The following is a 20,503-nucleotide window of genomic DNA, read 5'->3' as shown; positions in this document are numbered from 1 at the left end:
AGGTAATCAGATTTGTGTTCTAGAAAGGTAACTCCTGGGGAAAAGAAAGGCTTAAGACTGAAAGATCATTTAGGAGACCATAACAAATAATAAAGGTAAGAATTAATAAAGGCTGGGGCTAAGAGAATAGAGTGGCAAGGGCCTTAAATGTTCAGGAAATGCTTCTCAAAGTACAGTCCAGGACGGTGTAAGATCCTTTCTGGGTGTCCATCTATGAGGTCAAAACTATTTTCATAACAATACCAAAACATTAGTTAAATGTTATCTGACCTTTTTCGCTGGGTGAATAATTGCAATGACAATATAAAAAATACTGGGTGAACTGCTGGTATATTAGCATGAATTGAAGCAGCAGCACCAGACTATATACTAGAATCAATGTATTCTTCACTACATCCCCAGCCCTGGAGTAGAAAATGCAGTTTCACTTAATTATACACATGTTGAAAAATAAAAATGATTCATTTTGTTAAATCATGACTCTCATCTTCTTTTAATATTGTATAACAAATTAGGAAGTTTTCAAAAAGCACATCTGCTAGATACTGAAGTAACACAGTTGTCATGAAAAGTAGTGTGATTACCTGAATTTCAAGCAAACTAGCCCTTCTCATGACACCACTCTTTCCCCTGTTTTACATAAAAGGTTATCTGGCAGACATTTTCTCAAAAATACAGGACGGGGGCCTGTAACTACAAGGAAAACAGCTTAAAAGTGTTTGTTGCCATGATCAAATTCAAATGTTCAACCAAAAAAAACCAGATCTTTGGAAAAGCTGACTTGGCCACAGTGAGCTTGATAGCTTCCCACTACTCAAACTTGTCTCATAAAATTGGTGATGTTATAACCAGTGTGATTTTTAAAATATATTGTATAATGAAATACATCATTTGGAATACCTGTGTTTCCCAGTGAATCAACATTCTCCACTGCATGAAGATTTTAACAGTATAAAAAGTTCACTGACATGACTTTAAATTCCACATTGTAATTAACCTTTCATCATTAAACCACCACCAGCTGAGTTCTGACGTGGTATCAATCATCTGAGAAACTTCTCCCTGTACCACCCATATATTTCTCTGAGGCTAGATACATAACCCAAAATATATATATCTCAATAAACTGAATGCAGAAGCACTGAAGAGAATTTAGCTATCTTCTATTCAGTAAGGTATTAAAGAAATCTGCAAAAAGGTAAAGCAATTCTGTTGTCCTCAGAAGATCTTTTCAAAAAAAGTTATTTTTACAAAATATGTCAAAATGTAATAGTTTTGTATTATTTATAAATACATATTTAAAAACTTATTTTGAATTTCTAAAATATATGTATCAACAGATATAAACCACATGACGGAAGTTCTTTGGGTCCTGAATTTTTAAGAATGTAAAAGGGTACTGAGATCAAAACATCTGAAAACTTTAGGTTTAGGAGGTAGAATCTGTAAGACTTGGTGATTAATCAAATAAGAGAAACAAGGTTAAAGGAAGAACTCAAGATGGTATATGAAATACAGAAGACGGGATATGGATACAGTTTAGGTTGAGGGGGTGGGCGAATGCAGGTTAAAAAGATTTCGAGTTCAATCTGACATGGTAAGTCCTACAGGACATTTAGGAAAAATCTGAAATTCAGAAGAGAGCTCCGCTGGAAATTTAGAAAGACACATCTGTGTCAGTTTGAGTTGCACAGGATTAGTGCACAGTCCATCTGCTGATTCTGACTGTGTTACGGTATGAAAGGAGAGGCTCTCAGATGGAAATTTGTGGAGTATCAATTCATTTAAAGCGTGAGAAGAGCTGCTGCATATGGTCAGTGAAACTGTATAATGCACACTGCCAAGGAAAGTCTTTCACACAGATTGCAATGCAAACAGTGCCCTCGAGAGCTGTGTAGTATACAACCTGTACAACTAAACATAGCAGCCCAGGCAGGAAGAAAGCCAGCCAGCCAGAGGATTGGTCAGAGAGGTGAAAATACTACTTGAAAAACTGTGGTATAGTGTATTCAAATTAAGAGAAATTCTTTAGAGGATAGTTACCAAAAGGAAGTTTTAAAGAGAAGTACAATATATTAGGTTTTAAAAAAAGGCCTAATATGGAATAGTTAAGTATGGACTTTTTTAAAGAAACTGGCTGTCAAAACAAAAACTTAAGAATGGAAGAATGGTATTTGAGGAAAATTTATGGGATTTTTTAAAAAAGATGGGAGACATCTGTTTGCATTTATAGGCCAGGGGAAGATGACTTTGGAAAAGAAACAAGAATAAGTGAGCATTATTTGACTGCCTACTATACTGTAGTATACCTATACTAAGCATTTGTATAGGTATGAGAGAAAAAGAAAAAGCAAAGTCTAGGAAGCACTGGATTGGGATAAATAACTGGTGGGGAGATCACTGTCAAGTATCATGGAGATTAGAGAGAGGAGAGCTGTGGTCCACAGGTCACTTTAAAATATGGTAACACTTTTTAAATGCTGTTGCAGATATTACTGATCATTTAGTTACTCTGATTTTCACTTCTGACCTACTACACATAGCCCAATCTACCTTTTAGTTTTTTTTAGGGGCTGACGAGTCAGTCTACAGATTATAATCTGAGCCTTTTAGCTCTCTTCCTTTGATGTAATTTGGATTATATCATTAAGAATTCTGCTCTAGTAGCTTTCTAAAGAGAAGATACAAAAATGTTTAGAATATTACACATAGCTATTAAGCCATAGATTAGATACTAAATTTAACTAACCTAGTGTTAAACTAATTTTTGCTAGTTTGAGGCAGATGTTAATATAAGGTGGTGACTTACTTCTTAACAAGACAAAAAAAGGTAAAACATAAATGTAGCTAAAATAATTTCATAGAGAAAATTAAACTTTATCCTTGACAACTGAACACACTATTTCAATTTCCCTATTCTCAATGTTTCAATGAAAAGCATGCAATTCAACACTAAGTTAAACTTCTTACTTCAAAAGAAAAATACAGCTTATTCTTGGTAAATTAACTGAATATTTAACATACTACTAAATCTAATACCATGCTGAGGAACCAAGAAACAAAAAAACAAAAAAAAAGAGAGAGAGAGAGTTTAAGTCCGAAAGCTGACACAGCAAAAACAAGTATTTAAAGTTTTTTATAGTTACTTTCAAATCTGACATAACAACTCAACTTTGTAAAATCTAACAATTATAAAACAAAATTATCTTTAAAAAACCAAGCACATTGAGCGCGGGCCTGCGAACCAGACGATTGTGGTTCGATTCCCAGTCAGGGCACATGCCTGGGTTGCAGGCCAGTTCCCGGCAGGGGCCAGTTCCCAGCAGGGGATGCACGAGAAGCAACCATACATTGATGTTTCTGTTCCTCTCTCCTTCCCTTCCCCTCTAAAGATAATAAATAAATATTTAAAAAAACAAGAGCAACTTGAAACTTTCCCAGTTATTAACAATTATGCTATGATAAATTCTTGGAGAAAAAATTACATTTCTTAAAAAATTAAACACTTTTACTGCTGTGAGATACAGATTAATTCAGTTCAATAAGCAGTTGCTACATTTGTCTCTGCTAATGTCAGAAAGGGTGTTAGGAAGTTAAAGATAAACAAAAGTGAGTTGAAGGGAATTTATATATAAATTGCTTCTTATAACTTTATTTTTGTTTATTTTTTGACTGCTAGTTACGGCATTTTTATTTTCAACTTATTATAGAAATTTCCAAACATACACAAGCCCTCATATACCCTGTATCAGTCACTCAGCTTCAAAAATCAACACTCTGTTACTCTTGTTTATAATCTCCTTAGCCTCCCTTCCCCCATGTCTTTGCTGGAATATTTTAAAGCAAATCTCAGGCATTCATAATTTCACCTGTAAACACTATAGTATTCAACTATAGGTAACAGATCTTTTTTTTAATACTGTTTGTTGGTCCCAATCTAATAGTCAGCTCATGTTCAATTTTATCCCAATTTTCTCAAAGTATCTTGTCTCCTGAAACTGGTTACTTTGAATCAGAATCTTTAAAAAGTGCATACATTTGCAGATTAGCTATATCTTCCAAAGCTCTTACTGCTCCTGTCAACCAAATTCTCCTCTGGCTTCATCTTATTGTGACTATGTTCATTTTCCATTTGTCCTGATTTCTGTATCTATTTCTATAATTAACTTTGACTTACACAGGTTACTGTAAATTGTTCATTTCCTTTTTTGAACAAATCTGGAGAGAAAGGAAGAAATAACATAGCCAAGAATTATCTGTGAGTACTTGTGAATATCAAGCATCTATGTGAGAAATGTGCACTTATATTACATTCACTCATAAAGTAACTGACTAAATTTTCTAACTTCAATTAAATTTGGAAATGACCTTTTTAAAAAAGATTTTATCCATTTTATTTTTAGAGAGAGGGGAAGGGAGGAAGAAAGAGAGGGAGAGAAATATCAATGTGTGGTTGCCTCTCATGGGCCCCCAACTGTGGACCTGGCCTACAACCCAGGCATTTGCCCTGACTGGGAATCAAAGTTGGTGACCCCTTGGTTCACAGGCCAGCACTCAATCCACTGAGCCACACCAGTCAGGGCCAAATTTATGTACTTTCATAGAAAAATTAAGAGTGTGATTTCTATGAATTATACCTCTTTTAGTATCAAAAACAGAACTGCATAACTAAATTTACTAATGTTCCAAATAAGCAGAGGCCATCATGCTTATAAATACTTAAAATGTCTCAGTATAATTTCTGTTAAAAAGAAAACAATACATGAGAGAAGTTTCCTTATATTTAATAATTTTCAATCAAATAGGTCTATCTACTATTTCTAAATCCATTTCTACAGTTATCTAGTAATTATGTATGCAAATTGGATTTAATTACTCTAAAAATTCTAAAGCATGGGGTAAGTTTTTCTATTCGTGCTTAAACAGGCATTGTACTATACGGAAACAGATAGTGTAAAAAAAAAACAAAACCCAAAACCAGAAACAATATTGCAGAGTCACCTAGGTGGTTATTATTTATCCTAACCCAAAGTAGTATGCAATGGTTTTATTTATAAAGTGCTCCCTCTCTCCAGGCACTCAGGGACAGAGTGCTGCAAAAATACTTAATGGCACTAGATACAGTTTATAGTTTATAGTTAGTGTTTCAGTCACCAAATTGGAATTCTGTTAATCAGGACAACACAGATGGTAGAGGGAGAAAGTGTGACTAAGACATTGGCTTAGTTTTCCATTTGATTTTTTCAGCCTCATGTCTTATCTGGTTGATTGGGTTTCTTTGTTTGTTTTCTAGCCCACAAAAACTGCCTTTTTACAATTAACAATGACCCTCACCTTTTTTTCACCAGATACTCAATAATGTATTTTGTCAATATTTTTGACCAATTAATGAAGATGTCTGAACTAAATCAACTTTCTATGATACTCTCACAAGAGGAATTTTTACTTATTCCAGAAAACCAGCAACATTTGCAATTTTTCTATAATGTTAATACTCTTTAAGGCATTCTTTGAAGTAACTATATCTAACTGAAACATAAGAAAAATAGTATAATTTAGTCAAAATTTATTAAAGTTTTACCTTAGTTAAAAATTATAGCTAAGGAAGAAGAAGGTGTTAACATTCAACAAATTTTTAGGAATGCTATTTAGTAAGGGATAATCTATTGATTAGTTTCTCCTCTATTTAATACCATCCAGTCTTCTACAACTATTCCACTTTAAAATAATGTTTTAGAAATACAATTTACTCTAGCTACACATCCCCAAGGAGGTTATCACCTGGTAACAAAATCTTTGGAAAATGGTCATACTTTAACAGAAAAGAAAAGCAACTTCAGAGGATTTAAAATTTTTCTAAGGTGTCATTAGAAATTCTGAGTGATTTTGAGAACTTATAAGAAATTACACACTTCAAAGTAGATTAGAAATGAAAGTTCTGGAAAAAACTAATCACTTGAGTATTTTTTAAATATAACTTAAATATAAAGATAAAAATTTCAAGTAACATTTTGATATCTAGCAGAAAAATCCAGACAGGAAACTTTTGAGTTTTTTTAAGGTAGGTTTTAGATTTCTAGTAAGATTTTTAGTTTTTTAGGTTATATACATTTTTAAAAGTTCAGGACATGTTTTAAACAAAATTATAGTCAACCCTAAACATTTAAAAATATGCAGCACTTATTCTCAGTTAAGTAGTCCAAAAATTTGTGCTTCAACTAAGGAGACATGATCAAAATGGGCCTAGTATACAACTTTAGTACCTTCAAAGCACTTAAGTTACTCTGTTTCCAGCAGTATAAAAAAGTCAGACAATTAAGATACTAACATACTTTCTCTTAAGCTTACTGTAGTGGTGTTCTTACATTTTGTTGTTCATAGTAGCACCTAAAATGCAGATTCCTGGGCCCATGAACAATTAATATTCTGCTGGTCAGGGGTGAGGACCGTGGAAGCTGCTGTCTATGGTGGTTTACATATCACACATTAAAAAACACTGCCTACAGAATTTCTACCAAATAAGAAATGCTTGGGATGGGTCTAGAAAACTGTGTTTTAACCAACTCAACAGGTGATGAGTTTCTTCTTTCACCATATTACAGCTTTTAATAACTTTTCTTCAACATTTGAAAAAGATTTTATTTATTTATTTTAGAGGGAAAGGAGAAAGAGAAGGAAACACCAGTGTGCTAGAGAAACATCGATAGGTTGCCTCTTGCATGCCCACAACCAGGGACCTCGCCTGCAACCCAGAGATGTGCCCTGCCTGGGAATCAAACCAGTAACCTCTCCATTTGTGAAATAAGGCCCAACCCACTGAACTACACCAGTCAGAGCAATTTTTCCTCAACTTGTGATGCTCTGTGTAGGAACTGGTTATGTGCTAAGCCATATGAGCACCCAACAGATCCCAGGTTAGGGATGTTTTATTGGAATTAGTGTCTCCACACCGTATTAAGGACAAGGAGTTGTCTCCTGACAGATATGGTAGAAATTTTGAGTGTACAAAACAGCCTGTTTTGTATCTCAGTATCTTAAAATTACTTTCTTGAGGGCCTAAAATTAAATGCCTTATGCTGGAGCTGAATTTGTCTAAATTACATGGGTTTATAATGTGACTTCAATAAATATACAGAATTCCACTTTTTTTTGAAACAGGTATTCATCCATAAAAAAAAAATTTGCATGCTTACCTCAATTATATACATATAAACAAAAAAAGTGACAATTCCTCAACCTTTTTCTTCTTTTTCTAACCATTACTCCAATTTTTCTCCACTTTAAGTGCTATTTCTATATTTTTAAACATTTTTATACAATATGTTCTATTCTTTAACATAAATGTACAGAAATGGCACTATATTAAACTTAAATTTACATAAATGGTATTAAATTAAAATCTCATGTTGTTCTTATTTTTTCCTCTCAATTGTACGTTTTAAAACCCATCCAGTTTTAAAGATTACACCGTTAGTACTTCTACCTGCTACACTGGTATCCAAAGTACACCACCATTCTTCTTTTATTGAATTAATTGGGTTGGCATTATTTCACAATACCATACAGGTTTCAAGTGTACAACTTAACAAAACATCATTTGTGCACTGCATCTTAATCACTATCAGTGACAGATACTTAAGCTAAATTATTTCCAAATTCCACCTACCACTAACACAAACAATACAGGTACAAAGACCATGCCATCGGGGACCTGTGTAAAAATTGCACTGAGTGCTGGGTCAGAGGGATTAAGCGTTCCTGATTTGACTGAACACTGAGTGATTTACAGAATGGTGGTACTAGTTTATATTCCCACCATTATACAGAGGACTTCTCTTACAACCCTCTAAACACTTTGTGTTGGCTATCTTTTAAATTTGTGTCATTCTGATGACCGTTGGGTTGTATCTCACACTTTATTTTAATTTTTCTAATAATGAGTGAATTTGTATATATCCTCATTTACCTGTTAGCACTTGGACTTCCTTTTATTTAAACTGTCTATTGCTATCTTTTACTTTTTATTTTTAATATATATGTTTTAGATTTTATTTATTTTTTAGAAGGAGGGAAAGGAAGTGAGAAGAGGGACAGAAACATCAACATGCAAGAGATACATCAATCGGATGCCTCCCGCCCGCCTCCAACTGGGAACTCTGCCTGAAACCCAGGCATGTAAACTGACTAGGAATCAAACCAGTGACCCTTTGGTTTGCAGGCTGGCACTCAACCCACTGAGCCATCCTAGCCAGGGTACTATCTTTTATTTTTTAAAAAAGTTTTTTTTTTTCTCTTTTTCTCTGTTGATTTATAGCAGTTCTTATATATTGTAAGTATTATTCCCTTGCAGATTTTAAATTTTTCAAAACTGACATTTCACTTTTAATTCTGTGTATGGTACCTTTAACGGAAATACTTAATTTTGATGTAATCTAATCCATCAGCTTTCACATTTGGTGCTGTGACCCCTAAGACATAGCTGGTCTCCAAATTTTCTTATCAGCTTTAAAGTTTTACGTTTCTTCTTTGACTCTTTATTCCTTCTGCAGTCTGTCTTAGTATATAATGTCTAAGATACTGATCCTGCTTTCTTTTTTTCCACTTTTAATAAAATCTAAGTACCTACCTGCTTTAGGAACCTGTTTCGAATTGCCCAGTAGTACAACTTATCAAGTTCTCATACACACACATAAGTTCCTCTGAGCTAACTAGTTTGTTCCAGTCTACTTGTCTTTTGCTAGCAGAAGACAAGTAGACTTTTATTGCTATAGCTTCATAGCGTTTCTTATTATCTAGTGGGTCTAGTACTTCCTCCTCTTTAGTCAAAATTTCCTTGGCTATTCCTGGACCTTTAAGGTGTATCTTAATTTCAAAACGCATGTGTCAAGTTTAAAAAAAATTAAGTTAGAATTTTGAATAGGAGGCACTGACACGACAGATTTAGAGAACAGGCATTACTAGGTTAGTGGGCAAAGGGCCTGAATAGACACTTCTCCAAGGAGGACATACAGAGGGCCCATAGGTATATGAAAGGATGCTCAGCATCACTGACCATCAGAGAAATGCAAGTTAAAACTACAATGAGATACCACTTCACACTGGTCAGAATGGCCTTCACAAACAAATCAACAAACAACAAGTGCGGGAGAGGTTGTGGAGAAAAGGGAACCCAAGTACACTGTTGGGAATGCAGACTGGTGCAGCTACTGCAGAAAACAGTATGAAATTTCCTCAGAAAACTAAAAATGGAACTATATTTTGACCCAGCAATTCCACTGATGGAATTATACTCTAAGAATTCTGAAATGCCAACTCAAAAGGACCTATGTACCCCAATGTTCAGGGCAGCACAATTTATAATACCCAAAAGGTAGAAGCAACCTAAGTGCCCATTGATAATTGGATCAAAAAACTGTGGTACATTTAACACAACGGAATACTACACAGCAGAAAGAAAGAAGGAGCTCCTACCCTTTGCAACAGCATGGATGGAACTGGAGAGCATTATGCTAAGTGAAAGAAGCCAGGTGGTGAAAGACAAATAACCATATAATTTCACCTGTATGGAATCTAATCAACAAAACAAGCAAGAAAATATAACCAGAGACAATGTCAAAAAGAACAAGCTGACAGTAACCAGAGAGGTAGGGGTAGAGGTATAATGGGGAAAGGAAGGGAGAGCGCCTAGTCAAGGAACATGTATAAAGGAGCCATGGACAAAGCCAAAGGGGGGTAAAATTGAGGGTGGGGGTGGGTGGTTTGGGGGAAAATGAAGACCACTGTATTTGAACAATAAAAAAGAAAAACATATATAATAATGCTTTTTAAAAAGGCATATAGTACATAATATTTTGTCTTTTAATAAAGTTAGACATTTTCCCCATGAAGATTTTACACATTTCTAATTAGGTTAATTTTCATTTTACTATTTTCTAAGTGGATTACTAATGGTATTTGCCAGAGATCAGAAATCGGTGGCAAGCCAAACTGAGTTTGCCACATGGTTTTGTAAAAAAATTTTACTGGAACACAGCCATACCCATTTGTTGACATAATATCTATGGCTGCTTTAAAGCCCTATTAGCAGAGTTATAGTTGAATCAGAGATCATATGATTCACAAAGCTGAAAATATTTACTATCTGGTTCTTTATATAAAAGATTGCTAACTTCTGTATAGAAAACGCCTATTAATTTTTACAGTATAACCTTATGTTAGAGTATCTTGCTAAATTTTCTTAGTTCTAGTCTGCTGACTGTATTTGGATTTTACATACTATAAACCTTTTATATACTATAGTAGTTTTTACATACTACTCACATAATATGTAAGTAGTAAATTTTATTATTTTAATTTCCAGTCTCATTTGGCTTGTGTTCAAAATTTCTCAATTATATACAATGTTTACTATATACTTTGGGCATTCAGGCTTTATCAAATGAGCAAAATTCCCTTTTATCCTTAGTTTTCTTAGAGTCTGCTCATACACAAATGATAATTTCAAAATTTTTTTATATTCTAACAAACTCATTTGACAATGACATATTGTTATATGGTATTTCTCATATTTTATAGTGAATGAATACTTAACTTTTCATATTTTAATATTTGGGTTCCCTATTAAACTGGTAATTCAGTGAATGGGACTTAAGTGTACTTTTGTGAATCTCTAGTGTAGTACACCTTCTTTTGCCATTATTTATTGCACATGTATTGTGTGTTGAGTATTATTTAAGAAATTGTGTAGTTTCTTAAATAACATTTTAGAAATATTCTTCTAGAAGTTTTATGGATATGGGCTGTATTTTTAAATCTTTAAGCCACATATCTGGTAAAGAATATCCAAAAAATGTAAGAAACTCCTACAATTCAATAGCAAAAGAAACCAAATAACCAGATTCAAAAAAGGGCCTATGACTTGAATAGACATTTCTCCAAAGAAGGCACACAGTCAACAGGTACATGAAAAGATGGTTAATGTCAGCAATCACTGCAGAAATTCTTATCAAAACCAGGAGATATCCCTGCACATCTATTAGGGTGCTATTATCAAAAGAACGAAAGATATGTGCTAGCAAGAATGTGGAGAAATTGGAATTCTTACTGTTGATGAAAATGGAAAATAATGTAGTTGCTATGAAAAACAGTAGAAAGTTACTAAAAAGTAAATAAAAATAGAAATACAGTATGATCCAGAAATCTCACTTCTAGGTATTTATCCAGAGGAACCAAAATCAGTATCTCATAGAGATATCTTCACTCCCATGTTCACTGCAGAACAATTTATAACAGTTAAGATACGAAAACAACCTAAGTGTCCATCAACAAATTAATGGTTGTAGAAAATGTGGTACATACATAGACTGGAATATTATTCAACCTGCTATGCGTGATAACAAGGATGAATCTCGGATATACTATGCTAGGTAAAATTAGCTTGTCACATTAGGACAAATACTGTGTGATTCTACTTACATGAAGTATCTAAACTAGTTAAACTCATAGAAACAAAGTAAAACAGTGGTTATTGGCAGAAGGAAGAAAGGAAAAGTTAGTGCTCAATAGGAACAGTTTCAATTATACAAGATGAACAAATTCTAAAGATCTGCTGTACAATGATGTGCTTAGAGTTAACAATGCTGTATTGTAAACTTAAAAATTTGTTAAGACGGTAGATTTCAAGTGTTCTTACCACAATTTTAAAAAAGTTAAAAGGATTTCTAATTTTTTCGCCCCTCATTTACTATCAAAAGCAATCCTTATACTCTTGTTCTTTAATTGTGCTTTTACATTCTAAAACATTTATTTTAATAAATACAATATTACTTTCACAGCAGAATCATTATGATAAAGAATGTTTTTTAACAGACACTTGAGAATATCACAAACTTAAAACAAAATATTAAACAAAATGTTTAATAGTGATTTAACTGTATTAGACAATGTGACATAACATTTATAACCCTTATACTGTACCTCAATCTTTAAGAAATTTGAACTGGAAGCCTTTTTAGTAATAGAATATTAATTAGGTAGAAATTTAGATAACTCCTATACTGAAAATAAAATATTAAAATATAACGAATATATGTACAGTACACAATTAGATTCTATCATTCTGGATTTCATCATCTCAGATCAAAGGCTTCTAAATCATGCAATATACCATAAAAAGTGGAAGCACTTACTTAGGAGCAGAAGGACCCCTTGGCCATGTTCCATCTTCATTTTTCTGTTCTATCACTAACACCTAAAAATATGACACAATAAAAGAGTGTTTTTCTTAACCCCAATGTTAAAAGAGTTTTAGAAGATTAGCTGGATTCACTGAGAAACTAAAGTAACCCTGTTGATTAATTAAAGGACACAGTAGACAAACTGAAGAGACATTTGCATTTTGGTTCCAAAGCTGGGCAAAGGAGACAAAAATTTTAGGAGTCAATTATAAGACGCAAGGAATTGCAAACACCCACAAAGAGATACACACACACAAGGAAGAGAAATAAGGGTCAGTCATTTTGGGAGGCAAACTCTTCAATAATATATTTTTGGTTTGACTCCCTAATAAGAATACTTACAATTTTAGTAAAAAAAATTAAAAAATCCAGGACAGTGTTTATTTTATTCATCATTACTCAAAAAGCAACTTATAAAATCTGGAAAACTTAATGCACATTTTGGGAAATGTTCCTATTTCAAAATCTGGTAAATGCATTCCTAGCAGGAAGATCAAATTATCTAAATTCCCAAAGCCTCAGTTTTCTAATGTACATGATAAAAATAATAATAGCCATTACATAAGATCAATCACTGAAAAGAGTTAAAGAAATAATACTATATATTTCAAATTGTACTGAGCTACCTCAAGGCCTGCTGAATGGATAACCAAGGAGAAAGATTTATGTCTATTGGCAGCCAAGAGAGAGAGAGCTGGCTGGCAAAAGGGGAGTGTGGACTAACCAGTCATGTTCCAAGTTCCTAACTTCAGCTTCAGTGAAGCAACTTTCCTTTGAATTGCAAAACATATTAAACTACATTGGAGCACCAGGCTCTGTGTTAAGTACTAAAAATAATAAAAACAAAAATAAATAAGAAAGTCCAATCAAAACCAATGCCTTATAGTCTAGTAGGGGAGCTCAATACATAAATAACTGCAGTCCATAATGATAAAAAAGACATACATAAATTATTATGGAAGTTAAGGGAATAACTTTTCCTCCAAACTAGAAAAATCCTATACCTTAAATAGATATTGATAAAAATAGATCAGAAAGGCTGAAGAGATGATTTTACATCTAAGCTAGAAATGAAGGACTAATAATCTGGTTACAGTGCATGACAGAACTAATGATTAATATGAATATTTTGATGGTTAAAAAACTGACTGCTGATTGGATGCAGGGATTAGGAAGAAGGCCTCTGAAACAATAGGTAGGAATGCACAAGAGGATGAACAACACAGTAATGTTGAGGGCACAAGTGGTTAAGTTTGGTTTTGTTAGTGTAAATCACAAAACAAGGATAATCTAAAGGTGATGTAAGATTGGCAAAAGGTCAAACCATAACCTACAAGCTGTGTTACAGTGCTTGGACTTTATTCTGTAGTTGTTAAGGAGCTAGGAAAGGTTTATGAAAAGAAAATAATAAGGTTTACATTTTAGAAAGAGGATTCTGACAGAGATACGGAATATTGAGAGTGGACATGCAAAACACCAGAGGCAGAGGGATCTGTTAAGAAAGACAGGGTCTGGGAATGACACAGATTAACTCAACAGACAATCAGAAGATAGAATCAGTAGGACTTGCTGATTTCTCAACACATTCATTATTTGGATTATATCATAAAGAAAGAAGAAGAGGTTGATACCTTCCCTGGGAGGTGGTAAACTACAGTTCACTGAGCTCACTGACTGCCTTTAGAAATAGTTTGTTGGAACATAGCCATTTCCTTGTTTACATACCCTCTCTTAATGGCTATTTTCCTGCCACCTCAACAGCAGAGTTGTAGTTGTGACAGAGGTCATATGGACAGCAGAGGGAAAAATATGTACTATTTGATTCTTTACAGAAAGTTTGTTGATCTATCTTATCTGCTGTTTTTTTTCCTTTTTAATGGAACATGATTTATTTTTTATATTCAAGTTCAAGAAGGGAAACGAAAGGTATGGCTAGTGTCCAGCAGGGAAAGAGAAGAAATGAGTTAGAAAAAGGAAGCCAGAGCCAGTAGATTATCAGGATAATACAGAACCCCATACAGATTATCAGGATATCCAAAAAAAGTTTGTGACTCCAGAAAGTTTCATGTATGATATGCTTAAGACAAATAGCACTGCTAAACAATACCTGTCCTTGGTATAACCCAGCATCCTGAATGGTGCTGTCTGGTTTATTCAGAGGTTCAAACGTATTACTCATGTATTTGTTCCACAATCTGGTCTCCTTTTCATCTGGAATATTGAAGATTTTTCTTATTTCCTTTTCAATTGTATCTAGATTTAAGGAGAAAAGATATGTAAATATAATAAACCTTTAAATATATACAAAGTATATATAAATATAAAATATATTTAAATTTTATAAAACAGAGCTAAGTGTTCACCAGCACAAAAATCCTAAATTTAAAATACTGATATGATAGTAAAAATAGATGAACAAATATGTAAAAAGAATACATAACAACCAATAAAGAAGGTGTGCTTTTTAAAGAATAAAATAATAATCATAATTCTGACAGATGATTACTTGGGGAAATTGAGATCTCAAAAGGTATAGGACTTCAATCATATAACATCACACTTTATGTCACACAAGACAAACTTTAAAATTATACACATTATAATAAATTTGTACTTTTATAATAAAGCAACATAATTTTTCTGATGATATATAGGAGTTAGAGGAAAATAAAGTATGATTCAGAGATGGTACAAATGAAAAATATTTTTAATTATAATCAATTTCAGAACAATTAATATTAAATTGACTATAACTTACAGTTTAAATAGCTAGCTAAAAATAGAATATATGGCCACAAAAGAAAGGGCCTTCTTTGACGGGATGTCTGTATTGGTCAAAATTCCTTGTTTTGAAGGTAAAACCATGTATTTTACTTATTTATGAATCAATTATCTAAGTGGAAAAAGTCTTTTTTTTTTTAAACTGGAGCAGCTTAACCTACTATAAAATAAGACAGGAATCTACATATGTGAGAGTACAAGTGCAATTAAGCTTCGGTACCATACAGTTAAATAAATCTTAAAAAAATTTAAGCATAAGAAAGAGATATTAGAAAATACTATTAAATCTATTGAATTCTGGTCAATAATTCCTTGACTTAGACTCAAGTATACTAATTAAAATATGAAATATGAAGAAATAGAAAATACCTCTAAATTTAAAAATACCTAATTAGTTTTGAAAAAAATTTTTTTACAAAATACTAAATCCACATTTTCTCTGAAGAAATATAAATAACTCTGCCTACTTTACATAATTAAATTTAGTCCAATGATACTGTTTATGTTCCACTTAGCAGTTAATAGTCTTATAGTCAATGAGATTTTGACTAGGGCATTAAATTAGCAGTAAATCTTATAGTGTAACTTAGAGCACATTAGTCAGAACATTTAAATAATTACATAAATATACTGCATGTTATTTTGGGGGAGGGGGTAATTTTTTTTATTAAAGTATAAATGTATACAGAAAAATACACAAAGTTATCAGTGTATTATGAAAAACTTCCAAAGTGGACACACAATGTAAACAGCACCTGAATCAAGGAACAGAACATTATGTAGGAAGGAGGATGTAGGAGAAAGCTGAGGAAGGGAAGTCACTGCAGTCTTTCTATAAAACTGAATACTTTTTCCTTACTGGAGAAATAATTCTTTTTTTTTAAATATTTTATTTATTTATCTTAGAGGGGAAGGGAAGGAGAGAGAGAGAGAAATATCAATGTATGGTTGCCTCTCGTGCGTCCCCCGCCAGGAATCGGGAACTGGCCTGCAACCCAGGCATGTGCCCTGACTGGGAATCGAACCGCGATCGTGTGGTTCGCAGGCCCGCGCTCAACCACTGAGCTACACCAGCCAGGGCTGGAGAAATAATTCTTGATCAGTACAAAACTCAGAAAATACAAATACATAGAAGTAAAATGTTTACCTAAAGATAAGTACTTATCTTACCTAAAGCTAAGTACTGTTAACATTTTAGTATTTCTTCTTTCAGACATTTTTATTAACACACAGATATTTATACACATCATATAAATGCACAAACATACTAGAATTTTTTCTTCAGGGAATTCAGCAATCTACTCATACATAAAGAACATTATAGGCAGAAGGTGTAATGCAAAGGCCCTGAGGTGGGAATGCATTTGGCATTTTTTAGAACAGCTTTGTGCACAAATGTGACTAAGTGAGAAAAGCAAGGTAAAAATGTGAACATAAAGGTACTCATGTAGGGTCATATAGAACCTTGTGAGGTATGAAATTATCCTACTTTCTCTGAGTAGAAGGAAAGCTGCTGCAGAGCTTTGATCAAAGTAGGGAAATGTTCTACTGACATTTTAAATGTTCATTTTGCTGTGAGTGAAGAACAAACTGGAGTACAGATATCAAGGGGGAGACATTAGGCTACTGCAGCAATCCTAACCAAGGAGGTAGTGGTGGGAGCAGTAGAAGCAATGTTAAGTGGTCAGACTAAGACTAGGTTCTGAAAGAACTGCTAAAAAAACATGCTCCTAGATTACAGGCAGAGTGAAAAATAAAAGAGTTTAATTTCATATTTACTTGGGGATTCTTGTAAGACACAAGTGAAGATATGGAATTATGGGAAAGTTTTGGATAGAAGACATACATTTAAAAGACATCAATATGCAGAAAATTATTTAAAGCCAGCAGATTGGAGGAAATAACCAAGAAAAACAGGGGAGATTCAAGGACAAAGCGGGAGACACTGTCTTGAGATCAGGACTATACACTATATATCTCACAATGGACCCTGAGAAGACGCAGCTAGTGAGAACATATGCCCTGGAAGCCACATGAACAGAAAGTGTTTATAGATGGCATGATGAGTATGTTAATTTCCCTGGCAGATTATACAGACATGGAAGACTCTGAAATTACTATGGCATTTATTAATGCAGAGGTATTAAAAATTATCACAGAAACAGGACCAAGGGAGTGGTAGGCTTGAATATTTGATGTATTAAGTTCAAAAGAGAATGGCAGCAGTGGAAGTGGGAGCCAGAAAGCAGAATGCACAAATTAAGATTTGACAAGTGCACCTTTACATAGTGACAGTCTATGGGAATTGGTGTCTGAGTCTGGGTGCAGATCAAGATCACTGGAGGGTGATTTCATTCATAGTTGGGATATAAAACTGAAACTGATAGATACAGATAATAGTATGGTGGTTACTAAAGGGTTCGGGGTTGGAGGAGCAGTGAAGAAAAAGGGGGTCAAATATATGGCGATGGAAGATGATTTGACTTTGGGTGGTAGGCACGCAATGCAATATACAGACCATGTATCAAAGAATGCACACTTGAAACCTATATAATCTTATTAGCCAATGTCACCCAATAAATTCAATAAAAATGACTATCAAGGCATTGAGAACAGGTGTATATTTTCCCCATATATTAATCTGATTGCATTAGGCAGTTCATAAAAAGCATACAGAGGCAGAAAAATATTAACACAGATAAGAGAAAACTGTGACAACTATTTCTAGCAAAAACATTTGATGTTAAAGTTAGGCAATTCTATTATTAAATCTGGTAAACATAAAGCATTTTTCAAGAAGTTTTATAACAATAATTATTTTTTAGTGTTATTCTTAAAGAAAAAAATAAAGCCCAAATTTATCTTTCTTATTGGAACATTCAATACACAAATATATTAATTTAGGAAGAAAAATATTCAAAGGCAAAGTATTTTGGTTCTGAGTGTAGTAAATTAATTAGATTCTGCTATGGCTACCATCATTTTAATTATAAATCAATATAGATAGTACCAGCTGAAAAAGGAACATTTTATTAATTAGGTAAAAACAAAAAACAGGTATTTATATTTCTTAATTCTATTTATATATTTATATAGCTATATTTTATGTACATAGCTATTTTGATCATTTTTAACCACAATGTTTAAAAAAGACTACAAAGAAAATAATACATTCCATGTTTTCTTTCTTACTATCCAAATTCTTTATTGTTTCAAAACTCACTTCAGAAAAACAAAATCAGCCAAATTAAAACTTGCACAAATGGTGTACAGCAGCAATTAAGACACAAGGTTCTGGTATAAAACCCCTCATTATGGAATTAAAATACTGGCTCTATCACTTAGAACCAGGGTGAACGTAAGTATGTTACACAACCTTCGGAAGCCTTAGCTTTACCACCCTGTAAGATGACAATACAGCGTTGTTGAAATTTAAATAAAAAACTTAATTTAAATTTCACTCTGAAGTTAAAACTCTGAAGTTCTGGAGTAAGTATTCAATAACTGCTAAGTACTATGATAACTATAACCATAAAATCTCTAAAATTCCCGACTGGGTTAACTTTAATAATTTTTACAAAACTTTTTGCACAGAAAGCAAAGTTGCTGTAATCTAGACTTTTAAACTTTTAAAACTAAGACTTCCGGGACGAATTTGTGACGTAGTATTCACATACACATATTGATTTTTCTATTGCAATATTTTCTATTCCAATCTCTTTACTTCACAATTTAATCACTAAGTATTAATAATGCAGTTTGAAACTATTGTGCTAATAACAAAAATATTTTACCTACAAAAATTCAGCTCATATACAATTTTAAGGCATATATTCAATATATGTAGTATTGAAAAATATTAGTAAATGTAAACCACACTGATTAAATCTATAAAAATCAAACTTTTTATTTATATATTTTATCCACACCCAAGGATAATGCTATTTGATTTTATACAGAGGGGAAAGAAAGGAAAGAGAGGGAGAGAAACATCAATGTGAGAGAGAAACACTGACTGGCTGCCTTTTCTACACACCCCTATCAAGACCAAACCCACAACCTAGACATGTGCCCTGACTGGGAATTAAATCTACAACTTTCGGTTTGCAGGACATTGCCCAGCCAAGCCACACTGGGTAGGGCCAAATCATAAACATTTCGACGCAGAAATTCTTTACAAATTGCATATTTCCTTAATAAATTCTTACTTAGAACTTAATATGAGAACTCAGCTTGTTCTGAATTTAGAAATCAAATTGCTAATTTTCATGTAAGTTTTAAAACATTATTGAGTAAACTAATGTTCTAAACTAAGGTTCTGATGATCTCATTTTAGATATAATTTTCCTACAGAAATGAGGTAAGAGGAGAAGAAAATATTAAATTTCAAAGACAGCTAAAAAACATTATTTGTATCAAGTATTTTAAGAGGTAGCTTCTCATTTATACTCCAATTGGCTGAACATTTCAGAGATTAGTCTCTGAATTAATTTTAATAGACTATTCTCCTTGGTAGACTTAGATTCTTATAGTGCACATTTTCATATCATGTTTAATGTAATTTCATATACAGTAGTCCCCTCCTTATCTATAATTTTGCTTTCTGCAGTCTGAAAATGTTAAGTGGAGAATTACGAAAATACGCAATTCTTAAGTTTTAGATTGCACGAGTTCTGAGTAGCATGATCAAATCTCATGCTGTCTGCTCTGTCCTGCCTAGAACGCGAATCATTCCTTGTCTGGCACATCCTTCCAGGATATGCTACCTGATGTCCAGTCGCTCCCCAGTTGTCTTAGTTATCGGATCAACTGCTATGGTAGTGCAATGCTTGTGTTTAAATAACCCTTGTTTTACTTAATAATGGTCCCAAAGCACAGGAGTAGTGATGCTGGAAATTTGGAATGCCAAAGAGAGCCCATAAAGTGCTGCCTTTAAGTAAAAAGGTGAATATAATACCATTAAATATTTTGAGAGAGACCACATTCACACAACTTTTATTACAGTATATTGTTATAGCTATTCTATTAGTTGCTACTGTTATTAATAATCCCTTACTGTGCCTAATTTATAAATTAAACTTTATCATAGGTAGGTATGTACAGGAGGAAACACAGTACAAGGATACATAGGGTTCAGTATTATCCCTGGTTTCAGGCTTCTACTCGGGTACTCAGAACATACGCCCCACGGATAAGGCGACACTACTGTATTATGCTGAAAACTTTCAGTATTTAGTATGTGCAAAAGTTTTCTTTTCCTAAATATGTTCCACATATCTAGAAGTTGAAAACTTATTTTTTCATTATAATATGATAGTTATATATGGAATGCCTAATATTTTAAAAGCATTCATTTAAAAAAGATGACTGAGTATATTGAAATTGCATCTCAAACTTATAAATGTGCTAAGATAAAAAAGATGGAGACAAAAAATTCATACATGACATTTTATTTGGTGAAAACATCAGGATTAACCAAGCACTGG

The 20,503-nt window shown here is 33.2% G+C and overlaps 1 protein-coding gene across 4 annotated transcripts in view; it reads right to left on the bottom strand.

The window, feature by feature from the left end:
• USP15 (ubiquitin specific peptidase 15) overlaps positions 1-20,503 on the bottom strand; it is a 116,653-nt gene that overhangs the window by 50,783 nt on the left and 45,367 nt on the right. For all 4 annotated transcript variants that reach the window (XR_005068930.1, XR_005068929.1, XM_037063050.1 and 1 more), the window contains exons 5-6: positions 14,344-14,489; positions 12,189-12,250 (exon numbers count right to left, since the gene is read on the bottom strand). Coding sequence is in view for 2 of the 4 variants with exons in the window: in XM_037063050.1 (XP_036918945.1) it covers positions 12,189-12,250; positions 14,344-14,489 (208 nt within the window). In the remaining 2 variants the exon portion in view is untranslated. The remainder of the gene's footprint in view (positions 1-12,188; positions 12,251-14,343; positions 14,490-20,503) is intronic.

The sequence above is a fragment of the Sturnira hondurensis genome, unplaced genomic scaffold (assembly GCF_014824575.4).
Source record: "Sturnira hondurensis isolate 20B ecotype Veracruz unplaced genomic scaffold, ASM1482457v3 Scaffold0014384, whole genome shotgun sequence".
Taxonomy (NCBI): domain Eukaryota; kingdom Metazoa; phylum Chordata; class Mammalia; order Chiroptera; family Phyllostomidae; genus Sturnira; species Sturnira hondurensis.
The sequence above is the reverse complement of the archived record's forward strand: the minus strand, read 5'-3'. Positions and strand labels throughout refer to the sequence as shown.